This window comes from Bombus vancouverensis, chromosome 7 (assembly GCF_051014615.1).
Source record: "Bombus vancouverensis nearcticus chromosome 7, iyBomVanc1_principal, whole genome shotgun sequence".
NCBI classification, from domain to species: Eukaryota; Metazoa; Arthropoda; class Insecta; order Hymenoptera; family Apidae; genus Bombus; species Bombus vancouverensis.
In genome coordinates, this window is record NC_134917.1 from 17,249,947 (window position 1) to 17,263,187 (window position 13,241).

General features: G+C 37.8%; 2 protein-coding genes across 3 annotated transcripts in view; one reads left to right on the top strand and one right to left on the bottom strand.

Moving 5' to 3' along the window:
• The window catches only part of mRpS17 (mitochondrial ribosomal protein S17), a 196,905-nt gene extending 189,300 nt beyond the window's left edge, over positions 1 to 7,605 (bottom strand). Inside the window, exon 1 of the mRNA XM_033335116.2 lies at positions 7,566 to 7,605. Coding sequence (XP_033191007.2) covers positions 7,566 to 7,590 — 25 coding nt within the window. The 5' untranslated portion in view covers positions 7,591 to 7,605. The remainder of the gene's footprint in view (positions 1 to 7,565) is intronic.
• Positions 1 to 13,241, top strand: part of tei (irregular chiasm C-roughest protein teiresias) — a 321,318-nt gene that overhangs the window by 187,162 nt on the left and 120,915 nt on the right. For both annotated transcript variants that reach the window (XM_076620193.1, XM_033335069.2), the window contains exon 6: positions 2,240 to 2,581. In XM_076620193.1, the coding sequence (XP_076476308.1) occupies positions 2,240 to 2,581 (342 nt within the window). The remainder of the gene's footprint in view (positions 1 to 2,239; positions 2,582 to 13,241) is intronic.

Here is a 13,241-nt window from a genome sequence, read left to right on the forward strand (position 1 = left end):
ATATTCTATAAATATGCGTACAATCGATCGAAATCGTACAATCAATCGAATTTGAGATTTCTACAAATTCGTGATAATTCGATTCGACTTCGATTAAAGAAATCTCCTATATTTGAACTGTACGAATAATTATAGATGACAATATCTTTCCAAATCGATATTAAAATCGTAGGAAGTTTGATCAGATTTCGGTAGAAATCGTTAATAATAATCTCAACGTGACACGATCGAGGTTAATTTTCATCGTGGTCGATTCTATGGTTTTGCAAAATCGTTGGTGAAATAATAGAGACCTCGTTGCCGTTCGCGTTTGTCTGGCGATTTTATATTAATTTCACCACAGTATTTCAACGGGCATAGAGAACCGGTCCGATCGGATGCATCGCGAGACCGTAGCGTTTTCATGGAAAACGGGAGAATAAAATTTCAAACTACGCGTGCAGATTTATCGAGCGGACAGGCGCACCTTTTTCAGTTCGTCGAATGAAACGCAAAACTTCGATGCTTCCGCCCTCTTCCTCGCCCCTTTCCCGCTTCGTATCTACCATATATTCCCTGGCATCGCGAAAATTCCGATGAAATTGTGGATGGAGGACGCGAATGGGAAGCAGTAGCGGCAAGGATTCTTGCGCTGCCCCTGTCGTAGTTTTTGTTTCGCCCTGGATTCTCTTTTGAAGTGAACGGACCCGTGAATAATGAACCGCTTCTTCAGCCCCGATACATCCTATCGGAAAAATTGGAAAATATCTGACACAAAGTACGGTCGCTAAATGTTCACGTATCTTTTTTCCATTCTCATCTTTCTCTCTTTTCTCTCAAACCCTTTCGTGGAAAATATTTCATGTAATTTCACCCCTGTTTACCGGATGATTCGGTAACTCGATCGAGTCGAAGGACAGATTTTCTGATTATCTCCAACTCACTCCGTTTTATCGAATTTAATGCTTCGAGTTTAATGGCTTTTTCATTCGTATTTATATTAAAATTGAGAGACGAGTTCTCTGCGAATGACCGATTTTACTTCGATATGTTCTGCGAAAAAAATAGCAGTGTCAAAAAACGTTGCAAGGAAACGAGATACAAAGACTATAGATATTACGGTATAATGTACGAAACATTGCGTTGATATTTCCAGTGGACGCGTATTTTATTACGCGAAATCGGGACACGTGTCAGAGATCGCAATTTCGATGCAACGAAAAATCTGCGCGTCTTTTCCTTTCCATGATCCATTTCGTGGAGCGTTCCGTGCGGCAATTTTTGGCAAGATCGAGAGCACGATGCGATTTAATGAACGTGACTGGATCTTATCGGCTGGGAAACGAAACTCTGGAACGGCAGAAATCTTGTTGAAACGCTTGGCACACTCTTCGACTACATAAACACGATCAATTTGGATGGAAAACATGATTCTTATTACTGCTATTCTCTTCTCTCCTCTCCTCCTCCCTCATCCCCGGTCTCAACTCGGATAAATTTACATTTCCTTGTTTCCAGTTTTTGCAACGGCGCATCAGGCGGCTCGAAAAACAGTATTGTTCGATCGAAATCCTCGTTGTGAATAACAATGATGCAGAAAATCATTGGTTACAGCACCTTCGTGATTTTCCGTCGAAAATATCGTAACACCGTGAAATATTCAGTCGTTACGATCTGAATTTTAATTCTACTTCAATGTTTCATTAGCTCTGTAATATATTTGAATGATGGGTCTTCTATCCTGCTTTTATTAAAAAGGAATAAGGTTACGTACGTTCCTGTATTTAAATCTCCGATGAATTTGTTGTTATTAATTTCAATAAACGGAAAATGGACTAGTAATATTCTCGTTCAATGTGCTTTATAATACATCTACGCTAACAATGAGAATGAGATTTCTATCGTATCACATCGCCGAATGTATACTGGAATCAAAATTCAGTTTAGAGAAAATTCGTTTAGAGAAAAGCTCGTTAAAAGAAAAAACGTAAAGAAAAACGATGGAAATCAGCCAAGAGTGCTTAGCCGATTCATCGTAGAGTAACTATTACAATTTGTTATTTTAGGAATCTTCATTTGTAAGGCTTATCGTTAGCCGTATTCGACACAATCCTGGAGTCGAATATCGAAACAAAATTAATCTAAACAAAATTCTCCATAAATAAATTCAGCAGTAGTAGCTGAAATATATCCGGCAAGATTTTTCATCGTTACGAGGTCACGAATCGGTGAACTTATCGGGTCGTTGGATTTGTTGCAGAGGCACCCCGTGGGACGTACCTGCTGATAGATGGTCGTCGGTTGGACCCGGGCAACCAGTTCGTCCCTGTAAAGGAGGGTTCCGAATTGACGTTAGAGTGTGCCGCTGAGGGTGGAAATCCACCGCCCGATTTAGCATGGGGGATGACTCTGTCTCAGGCCACTTTAGACGGACCAGAGCAACCGCCGGACAATCTGACCGTGTTGCCCTCCACGTCCGGCAGACGCAGCGGAGCTCACCTTAAGGTCCTGAGGGGACACCATAACGCAACCATCGCCTGCGTCGCTCGTCACGTCACCCTCACCATACCCATGAACGCGAGTATTCTGCTCGACGTCCAATGTGAGTAATGTTTCGACATTTTTTTCTCTTCCTCCTGTTTCTTTCTTTCTTTTTCTTGTTTTGCTTTTTGTTTCGCGTCTCGGCTATTTATTCGAGCGAGGTTAAGGTTAAGGTCCCCCTTGAAAAAGACGAGGGTGAAATTGCGTGAAACGTGCGAACACAGCGAAACATGGCAAAACTTGGCACGAAGGTTGTCGTGTTTAAAGTTGTTCCAACTTTTAGGATATTAATCGAATACTTTTTTGTGGGATTCTATTGGTCTCGTGTCTGGTGTTGAGAGGCCTGCTTTGATAAATGATTTTGTCGTGTGCTGTTAGGTTATTGTAAACTGTTTCGGAATATATCGAAACTTTGACGATAGACTTGCTAGAGATTTTAAATAACTTTTTATAGATAAATTTAGAGAAATATCAACGTAAAAAGTTCAGATACTTAAAGACCTTCCTATTCTTATATACTTGAGCAACGTTGAAATTCGTTTCAGGATACTCTCGTTTGTCTGACAAAAATTGTTTCTTTCTCATTTATATTGTACAATACCCTGCTATTTTAAATTTATGAATTCACCAGTGTTTTATTGGTCGCCGTGATAAATGAGTTTCCCGTAAAATTTCAACGACAAATGAGCGGTTCAAGAAGGACTGTAAGATTTCATCGGCGAGATCGTCAACACGAGCACGATGAACACACTGTGATATCTTGTTTTAAACTGTCTTTATGTAGCCCCGGAGTTATTGTCGCTGTCTCGTCTCGAACTCATCACCTTAGCCTGCCCTGAAACTATCGTATAATTTCGAGCGTTTCACCGTAAGCTGTCTCGTCATTTGCTCGTCTCGTCTGGTCTTCGACCTTTCCACTTTTCTCCAGAAACTCGCAACGCTCGCCACCCGTGACCTGCTCTTTCTACGCCGTAAAACTTAAACTCTCGCAAGTTCGAGGTAGGGAATTTTCTGATGCTTTGTGAAATAATAGAACATCTTTCTTCTTTCGTGAACCATAAAAAGAATCTTTCTCCATCTGGACGCTGTTTCAAGTAATAACATGGAAGAGGAAATCTACAGGTCAATTTGGTGTTTTCAGATGAAACGTCCAGTTTTTTCATGCTCAAATTCAATAACCTCTGGATTGATAAAACGATGTTCTTCAGCAACGTCCTTTCCATTAAATTGCTATATCGTTTGATGACTATACAACGTTTAGAATATGCTTTTGTTACCTGGTTTCCTGACCAGGTTAAGTACAGTCGTGCGTTAGAGAAGATCATCCAGACAATCTGCTACTTTATTATCCGCGTACATTTACCTCTAAATACAATAACTTTCATTTCGTCTATAAAATGCGTTGCACGTCTATTGCAAACAATTTTTGTCTTCTACTTGACTCTTTCTCGGTTTCTTTCGTCTCTTCTAAAAATTCTATGCTAAACCTTTCGTAAAGTATTCGCGCTATGTAATGCACCGTATTCCAACGCGTTACTCCCATTTGTCTGAAAATAAATTAAATTAAAATAACTTGGCAAACTATACCGGAGTATATATTATTATACGTTCTATGTTGCTTTATCACCGAAAGATCAATATTGCTATTTAGTACTATACACGGCACAAATCTGAATATCTAAGCAATTTGTATTCCGCTCCTGGTATTGTAGGAAGTTGTACCCTATTTCTGCGACTGCTACAACTTATCAGGATAATACGGACTTAGCACGCTAAACAATTAGAATTTATTAACACTAACACTCAACATTGTTCATTCCAATCTGTCACAAGGACCTATCTACCTTCAAACTAACTTTATCTTCCCTACTGTATACGTATTACGCGTATATTCTCCTATCCAAGCAAAACCTTCCAAATATACGTCACGCTATACATCATGATTCATATACAGGGAAGAGGAAAAAATCAACTTTTACGATGGTATTCACCCACGTCGTTGTTTCAGTCTATCTGGAACGCAGCCCTCGACACAACGAGCAGCCACGCAATTAGGTCACCAATCCCATTCTATACTTTCGCTATCACGGTATAATCCTCGATGTCTCGTCTCGAACGAAACGAATCCTATTTATCCCCTCCCCCGCCGTCTTCCTCTCGTTGTCCAGCACACATCGTCGTTATTAAGGGTGTAACGAGGAGAAAGGGAGGAAAGGATACAGAAGAAGAGATCCGAGGAAAAGTTACGAGCGTATTATTTAGTTGATGCCGCGTTGAAATTGCCAGTGGCCACGGTCGAGATCTAATTTTCGTAGACTTCGTAGCCAGCACAATTCCTGTTGAAATATTAGGTAGAAGAAATCGCGATACGGGGACCTGGCGGCTAAAAAAGCCCCGGCCGGTCGCTGGGTGCGTTTTAAAAATGGGCTTAATTCAAGTCGAGCGGCAAGGAAGTGTTATAATTCTGCGGATCGTTTTTCCCCCTGGCCTGCTCTCTGCTCGATGGGAGAGGGGTGGACAGAAACGTAGCAGCTAACGGGATTTCAGTGGTATTAGAACTGGGACGAGTATCGTTGTCTGAACGACGAGAATGCCACGTGTAGGAAAGCAATAATTTAATTAAGTTACGTTTCTTCGCTGTTATTACACGCTGCGATGTTATTTCATTTCTAAGAACTTGGAATTAACATTAGAGAAGGAATGTGTATGGGGAAATTTCAAGTAAAACAAATTGTGCGATTAACTTGAACTATCGTTCGTGATAACTCTGCTCATCTCGCCACTACTGTGTGGCTAATATTATTAATAATAAAATAATTCAGTTAGTTAATAATACTCGGTGGTAATTGGGAATTAAAGTATCATTGAAGTAAGTAATCACAGATATTCCATCGAATTAGATCATTTGTGGTTGCAACTGAAGAAAGGAAAGTTTTAGTCGATTGAATTGTATCAAGGGATTCTACTATTATAAACAGTGCTAACAGAGTTAATTAGAGTATTAAATTCGACAAAAAGTAACAAACTGAATAATACAGAAAACACAGGATACGTTGAGAGAAATAAGAGAACTTCCGCTGATGTTCCATGCGCGCGCCCTATTTTTCAGATTATTAATTCCACGGCAAATTACTCAAAATTTTCCAACGGGCCTGGAATTTATCGGGTCATAGCCTTGGCCATAGTCGTTTAGTGTTTGAGTAAATTTTCCACTGGCTTCAAAACTCCGTGGGCCACCGTTTATCGCGAACAAATTAGAGTCGTTGATGCAACCAGAGAAGGAAACTAGTTTCTTCGAGACGTCTCGTAAAATCTACCGCACTAGAAAAGAGATTTCGCATCCTATCTCGCCCTGAGGAATGAAGCAACGGGGGATAACAAAGCCGAGCAAGAAGGGAACACCGTTAACCGCGCACGGTAACGTCCAACGTGTACGCTTTATTTTCTCTTGGTCAACTTCTTGCTGTTGCCTTCCTCGAGAAACCGGCGAGATCCCTGTTAGTTCGAGTTTCCGAAAGCGGTTATACATCCCTCCGGGGAGCTGACTTGTTGTTACACGTAAAATCACGCGGGTCGTTCAAAGGAATTGAATTTCACACGTCCAATGTCTCGGATATTTCGCGATGACGTGGTCTTTTTTTCTGGAATTTTCAAATTAAATTCTCAAACCGGTACACGATAGTACAAACTCGACGAAATTGTTGCAGCAGAATTATGGATGAGATAAAGAATAGATTTATCACGCAATGTATTTTGTTGTTCCGCATCTTGGAAGCTTTACAACACCGTTATCATTTTATCATTACAGTTTACACACATTCCCTTTTTTGAAATTTACATTAAATTTCAAACCATTCGTTTTATAACTTTATGTGAGACGCTGTTTCGTACTTGTATCAATATTTTATACTTTCATCGCCATAAAGATGTAAAATAATTGGTAGTTAAAAAGAAAAAAAGGGGAGAAACGTGTCTCGCGAAGAATTACATTCATTTCATTTATTTATACACTATCTCTAATTATGCACCCATTTAATATCTCTCGCATACATAAATATTGATGCACATACACAAATTTAAGCACTGACTAATATTGTATTTTTAGTTAGTTAATTAGTATATTCTGCCTAACCGTTGATCTAATTTCACATGATCATTAAAAATCTAAGTTCTCATGAGCCCAACCTACGTAAATACCTAAAACGAAGGAACGTAAAGGGAAATCTTTTCGAAGCGTCAGGTGATCCAAGGGTGGAAACATATTTCCACAATCTCGGTGCAAGAATATTGGGCGACATTTTATAGACGCAACAATCACGATTCGTGCTTCAACGCAACGATAATTCGAAAAATAATTATAGTAAGCGCGACCGAGGACTATTGCAACAATAATTCTTAAACTGAATATAAAAATAATTGAACTTTAATATCTTCGTATCAAAATACTCTATCACATTATAATAAAGTTTCTATTACGAAAAGAAAATAATCGAATTGTTCGACATATCATCATGAGACCGAAAATGAGACAAAAAATTATCAACTATAATTTACATTATCGTTACAATAATTTCAAGTTTCACTACAACCAAGTCGTAGGATATCCGACTTTACTACAAAGCACTTAATTGAAGTTATTTCAATGTTTGTTATTTATACAAGTGCCTATTCACATTTCATTGATGTTTGGCTTTTGCAAATATGTATTCATATTGGATATGTTCTGCTTTTACATCCACTTATTCAAACTAATTATCAACAATATATCGTTCATATTAATTATAACGTTTAATATTATATTAATATTATTATCATCAACGTCATATTGTTGGTATCAAGAACGCCATATGCAAGGTTTTCCCTGAATTAATATGATATAAAACATAGGAAAAGGAAATATTATTATTCATGGGTATAGTAAACACCCGCGGTCATTATGCTCGTTAAAAGTTTCACCTAATACAACCATTCACCCGTGCCGATTTTAACTTTTCATCCTATGATACGATCGAGTGATCAGAGCAACAAGAATGCATGAAACTCACCGTAAGATGTAGAAAATGTTGTCATCGATGCTACAATATCCCAGAAGAACGATGTATCGTGAAAGTCGTCATCAGTGGAGGCCTCGGAGATCTTTAAAAAATGTGCAATATTGCAATTTATTTTTAAAGACAATGCTCATTATTTAAAAAGTGTAGAATTTCGTGAATTTGTTATCGTTATCGTTATTGTACTGTTTGCTACATTGTATTAAATGTAAAATTTGAATAAAACATAATACCGAAGATTACAGTTTGATAATAATAAAAATTGCAATTCTTCGATATAAAATTTTAAAATTTCTAGCTCTCTGAAATATAATATTAACGATATAATATTAAAAAAATTTTATTTTTTAATGGATAATAATTTCATTCAAAATGTAAAAAAGAAAATAAAGACACTTACATCGTTGGTGCTTTGGAGAGGTTGGATCCTCTTGAGACAAACACTGACTCTAATACCGAGATGAATATTGAAAAAGAGAAATGTGTACGTAAAAGAAGGAAAATAAATTCAAATAAAAAAAGGAAAAAAAAGAAAATAATCGACGAAATAACATTGACTCTAATTTCGCCGTATGACAATCGTAATTAGATTTAATTAGAGCTATTGTACCTTGAAAAACGTTCAAGATCCTACATCCTACACAGCAAACACTGATTTTATCGACCGCATTGCACGCGGTCACAAAAGTTCTCTGAAAAAAAAGAACGAAGTGCGTTAGTAGAGAGAGTAGCAAAAAAGAAAAATATTTTGTTTTCCCCTTGTTTCCTAATGAACGTTGGTTTAAAACAATACTGCTATTTTATTTATTAAATTATCAATTAGCTAATATTCATTTCTCGTCAGTGAATATTGGAATATTCTGAATGCAATATAACCTATTTGCAATATTATGTAGCTATGTTATAAATGCTTGCTATCAGGTTTCAATAATGTATTTGTAATAATAATTTGTCTTGTTTACTAGATATGTATATACTCGAGAATGCTTACAACTTGCAACAGATTAAAATTTTTCATGTAAACATCCCTAAAGGAACTGATAATGATACATAAAAGAAACCTACCCGAGACTAACCTACAATCGAAACGTATTTCATCACGAAAATACAAATTCAGTGATAAGGTTATTACAGAGAGATCGCTATCGAAGTACAGTAAAATGTAAAAGCTACTTGAATTCCTTGTTCAAGTGTTACAAAGTCTACGTTCATTTTAACATTGTCAATAAACTATAGAATTATTTATAACATAGCTGCATTACGTATTAATTCTGTGTTACGCGTTATTTGTCAATCGTATGTTAAATGCGTAGTTTATAGTTCAATAAAAGTACATACATCAGCCTTTGTTACAGCAAATCAAATCTGTCAATCAGGTTATCTGCATTCAATTCTCATCGAATGGATCATTAATCACCGTGACGTTCTATTCTTTCGAAATCATTTCTGCGGTCTAACAACGATCTGTACAAAAGAAAACCAAAGATTTAAAATAAATGTAAAGTAAACGTACAAACCGATACCAATTATATCAAAATACAGCAATAACGTAACTCATATTGTGTCTTAGAATCTCGTAATGTCGTAAATAAACGACGTAAGTAAAAATAGCGTAGACAAAGGACGAGAAAGAACGGGAAAGAATTAAAACTACTTGACTCTTTTATATAACGTACAATAAATTATTCTATAAATGTATATAAATATAAACAAACCTAATAATGATGTATAATCAGCAAGAAATAACTACGCAGTCGAGTGACGCCGTGTAACGCAGACGAAACTTTGTTGACATATCTTAACGCTACGATTTTCGACCGGGAAATGGCGATTGAAGTCGCACTCTAACCTACTCGATTTCTAATTGGCTGGCGCCGTTTAACGTGCTACGATTATTCTTCCAATCACAGCAGCGCGCGAAATTGAAACATAGTCGCCGTAGAAATTTTCTCTTTCAATGAATTATGAGACTCCTGGACTGTATTATTCTTTAGAAATTTTTAGAGATTTCACCTTTTCCTTGATGAAAGGCGTATATACATACACAAACAAACGGTTTCCTGGAAAATTCAACTTTCAGCAAATATCGTAACAATGAACATTTTTCATACCATGATTTTTAACCAAGTATGTACAATACTGTACCTGGAAAATTTGCGTATATCGACTTAATTTGAACAAATGATACCATTTAGCGTGTAGAAAAAACAATAAGACATTGTTTGGTTAAATTATATTTGAAATAAAATGATATCTTTGTTTGGAAATTTCAGTTATACTTTATAAATGTTTATATTCTTTTATTATTCCCGCGTTGATAGTAACAATAATTATTTCTATATTAGATATCTACGTATATCTTTACATAACGATACAACGAAAGATGTATTTATTTTACCACTTTCAACGATGAATTGTAAAATTATTAATAAAATTAATAAAATATAATTGCCAAATTTATTATTCTAAATCATAAAGATCGTAGTAAAACGTAATTACTTGAGAATACAGGACGCGAAATAACCCATAAGATAAAAAGTCCGTGCTGATCTTGTCTTCAATGCAATTAATTTTTATTTTCATCATGTACTCGTTATCGTTTAACCTACGGTGGAGTTATTACCAAGTAGTATCAATTTTTCTACATTTTGCAGCCGTTTTCTTTCTGCTCCATTAATCGTGGCACGATTTTCTCCCGCAAATTATACGCTTATCGCGAACTATTCCGTCATTTCTGGTTCCCGTGAAGTTTCCTTTTTCTCGGAATCCTCTGGCCGCAACGAGAACCCATTGTGTCTCGACGTCACTTCGTCCCCTTAATTCTTCCGCGCTTGTTCTCCAGTGGGTGGAAAGGAAACCGGTGGTCAGTTACGAGTTCGTGAAACGGAAACTCGACCGTGGTCGTTCGATTCTTCACGGGACCAGAAAGGAAAAAAATATGGGAACAGAAAAAGGGATCGTTAATATCGAAATCAGTCATGAGGAACGGGGGTCGTTCCAGTTTCTTTATTCCTTCTTAAATTTATATCTTTTTCGAAACGTCTAAAGATATCAAAGTAATTTCCATAATAGCTCGATATTCTCGCAGACTATAACATTGGAACAAAAATATCGTTTCGTGGGTGAGGACCAGGTTACAAGACGTACCGTTCCGACGTTTACTCGGTCGAATTCGATCGTCGTAAAGTTCGTACGAGCTCGAGGAAAGACACACACCGACTGTACAGAAAGAGAACAATTATCAGTTCGATGTTGGATGACTCTAAAAGTTTCGATTTGAGAATTACGGCCAGCAAGACGGAAAGTTTCGCGAGGATCCGTTACGAACGACATTCGAGCAGAATCCTCTGGTATCCACCGAAGAATTGTTCGAGCAACTTCAATCAGTCTGTTCTTGCAGTTCGACGCTCTTTGAAAAACACTGGAGAAGTTTCTAAATACGGAAAATAAGGACTACAGGAAACTCCTCGGCGGTTCATCTTCAACGTGAAATAAACGCGTGTTCGGTTCCTCGTTTCCTGCACTAAAAATCAACCGACATTTCATCCAAATATCGTTGGCAAACTTTTTAAGAGATCTGCAACTATGTCAGAGTTCTTCGTTGGAATAGAAACAACGATTTCTTAAATATTTATATTACATAATAAAGAAATTCGGAATACCGGTGGGTAAACCTAGAAGATACCGAAAAGAACGATAGGTGTACGATCCGAGGTAGTTTGAAGCTTAATTGAAATTTAAGGAATTCGCAGAAAGTCGATGGGTTAGTAAATTACATTTTCCCTAATGGAGATTGTTCAGCGCGGGTCTACGTCATTTACCTAGCCGAAATACGGGGAATTCACCACCATTAAGCTACTTCACCTTCTCTTCTCGAAGGCTACTCTTGAAAACGATCGTGAAGTACAACGCAGCCCTCGTCAAACATAATAATATCTATAAAGGAAGATCGCGAAATACAGCGCAACCCTTGTGAAATTTAACAGAATCGATCACGGAATATCATGGCAAGAGTATCGAATTATCCTCTTCTATTGTACAAGACTCGTCTAATAAAAGAGGATGCTTGCTAAATTCTTCTATCATATCAAAAATCAAAAGAATGCAATCTGAAATAGTTGTAACGATTTGGTAACGATAGAATAGCGTGCTAGTAAACGAGAAAATAGCGAAAAGGAAGAAAGAATGAAAAGGAGATTATTCGTTGAGGAATTTCTCTACAACTTATTTCTTTCCTTATGCCGTTTCCAAACATTCTACACTGTTTTATTACTACGCTACCCTATATTTCACGCTGTTTCAAATACAACGAATCGATCTTCTTTTATTTCCCTCGATACGATACGCTACGCGATTCAACATTTCAATATTCAACGCCCCATAAAATCACTCGTAATCCAAATACAAAAGAAAAACAAGAGGAGAAAATAAGAAACGACGATTCTCAGATAAGTTTCGTTTCCTCGAGTGTGACACATACGGTCGCGTTCCATGCTTTACCGGGGCGAATTGTTTCCGGGCAATTGGGAGCGGAAAAAATTCGGGAGCACGGCAGTAGATATTTTCCGAGCTGGAGGAAACGCTTGCAGCGTCAAAGATGATGCGGGCGCGTGCAGCGAAGCCGAAGCGCCGTGAAGATGCATATTTTCTAGGCGAACAGCTCTGTGCACACCTTCGAGATTCCGGAAGGAGATGCGGGTGTTTCTCGAGCGATTTCTTCCGATAGCAAAGCACCGTTCCTACGGGTGGACCTGTCCTTTTCTCCGCGTTTTTCCGCGAATTTATATTCGCATGGTACCTGCGTTTCCGGATGTCGCTCTAGGAGACGTAGGGAAGAAGAGGAAGAGGAGATTAGAGGGGGCAACGGAAATGCCGTTGCAACGCTCGTCGACATCCGACCGGGCGAATTTTCCAACAGAACGGACGCCGAAGACGTTTTAGAAGACATTCGATGCCTTTACGACGCACCTCGAAACACGTAACGTGACCCATTTTGCCCATTGTGCATGTATTTACATGCCACACGCTCTCGTAAACACCTTGCCTCGTTCACTGCTCATATCATCCGATTCTCACTCTTGCACCGACCGATCTCGTCTTTCGTTTGTCACCAGATACTCGTTGGACGATGTCAGCGATTAATTAGACGTTTGTGGAATTTTAGCTCATCAGTTTCGTTGACTCTGTTTGTGCGTTAAGATGATTACATTATAATGGTCCCTACAATTATCTACGAATCGTTGTTTCTCTCTCGACGTTTAAACGAAATGAATTATTTGAAGGGAATCTCAAGAAAACGCGTGGAAGAAGTATTACGTCGTCCGAAAAGTTTCTTTCGTTTTATGAGGAAACAATGGACGTACAACATTTTCCGTTTTATATTATCGTATCGAATTATGTATGATAGATTTTGTTCTATCGAAATAAAGATCACAACGTTCGACAGATCAGGTTTCATGTTTCTACAAAGATGCATCGTTGTAAAAGACGTGTCTGTAAAAGAAACACACTTTCCGGACGACCTAATAAATTTCGAAGGGACGAATGTCGCGTACTCAATCGTCGGCAACAAAGATTATTTGTAAAATAATTCCTATGGGAAAAGACAATTCGAATCGTCGAATATGCGAGTTAATGAGAACTGAATTTTTGAAATCTTGGATATAAAAC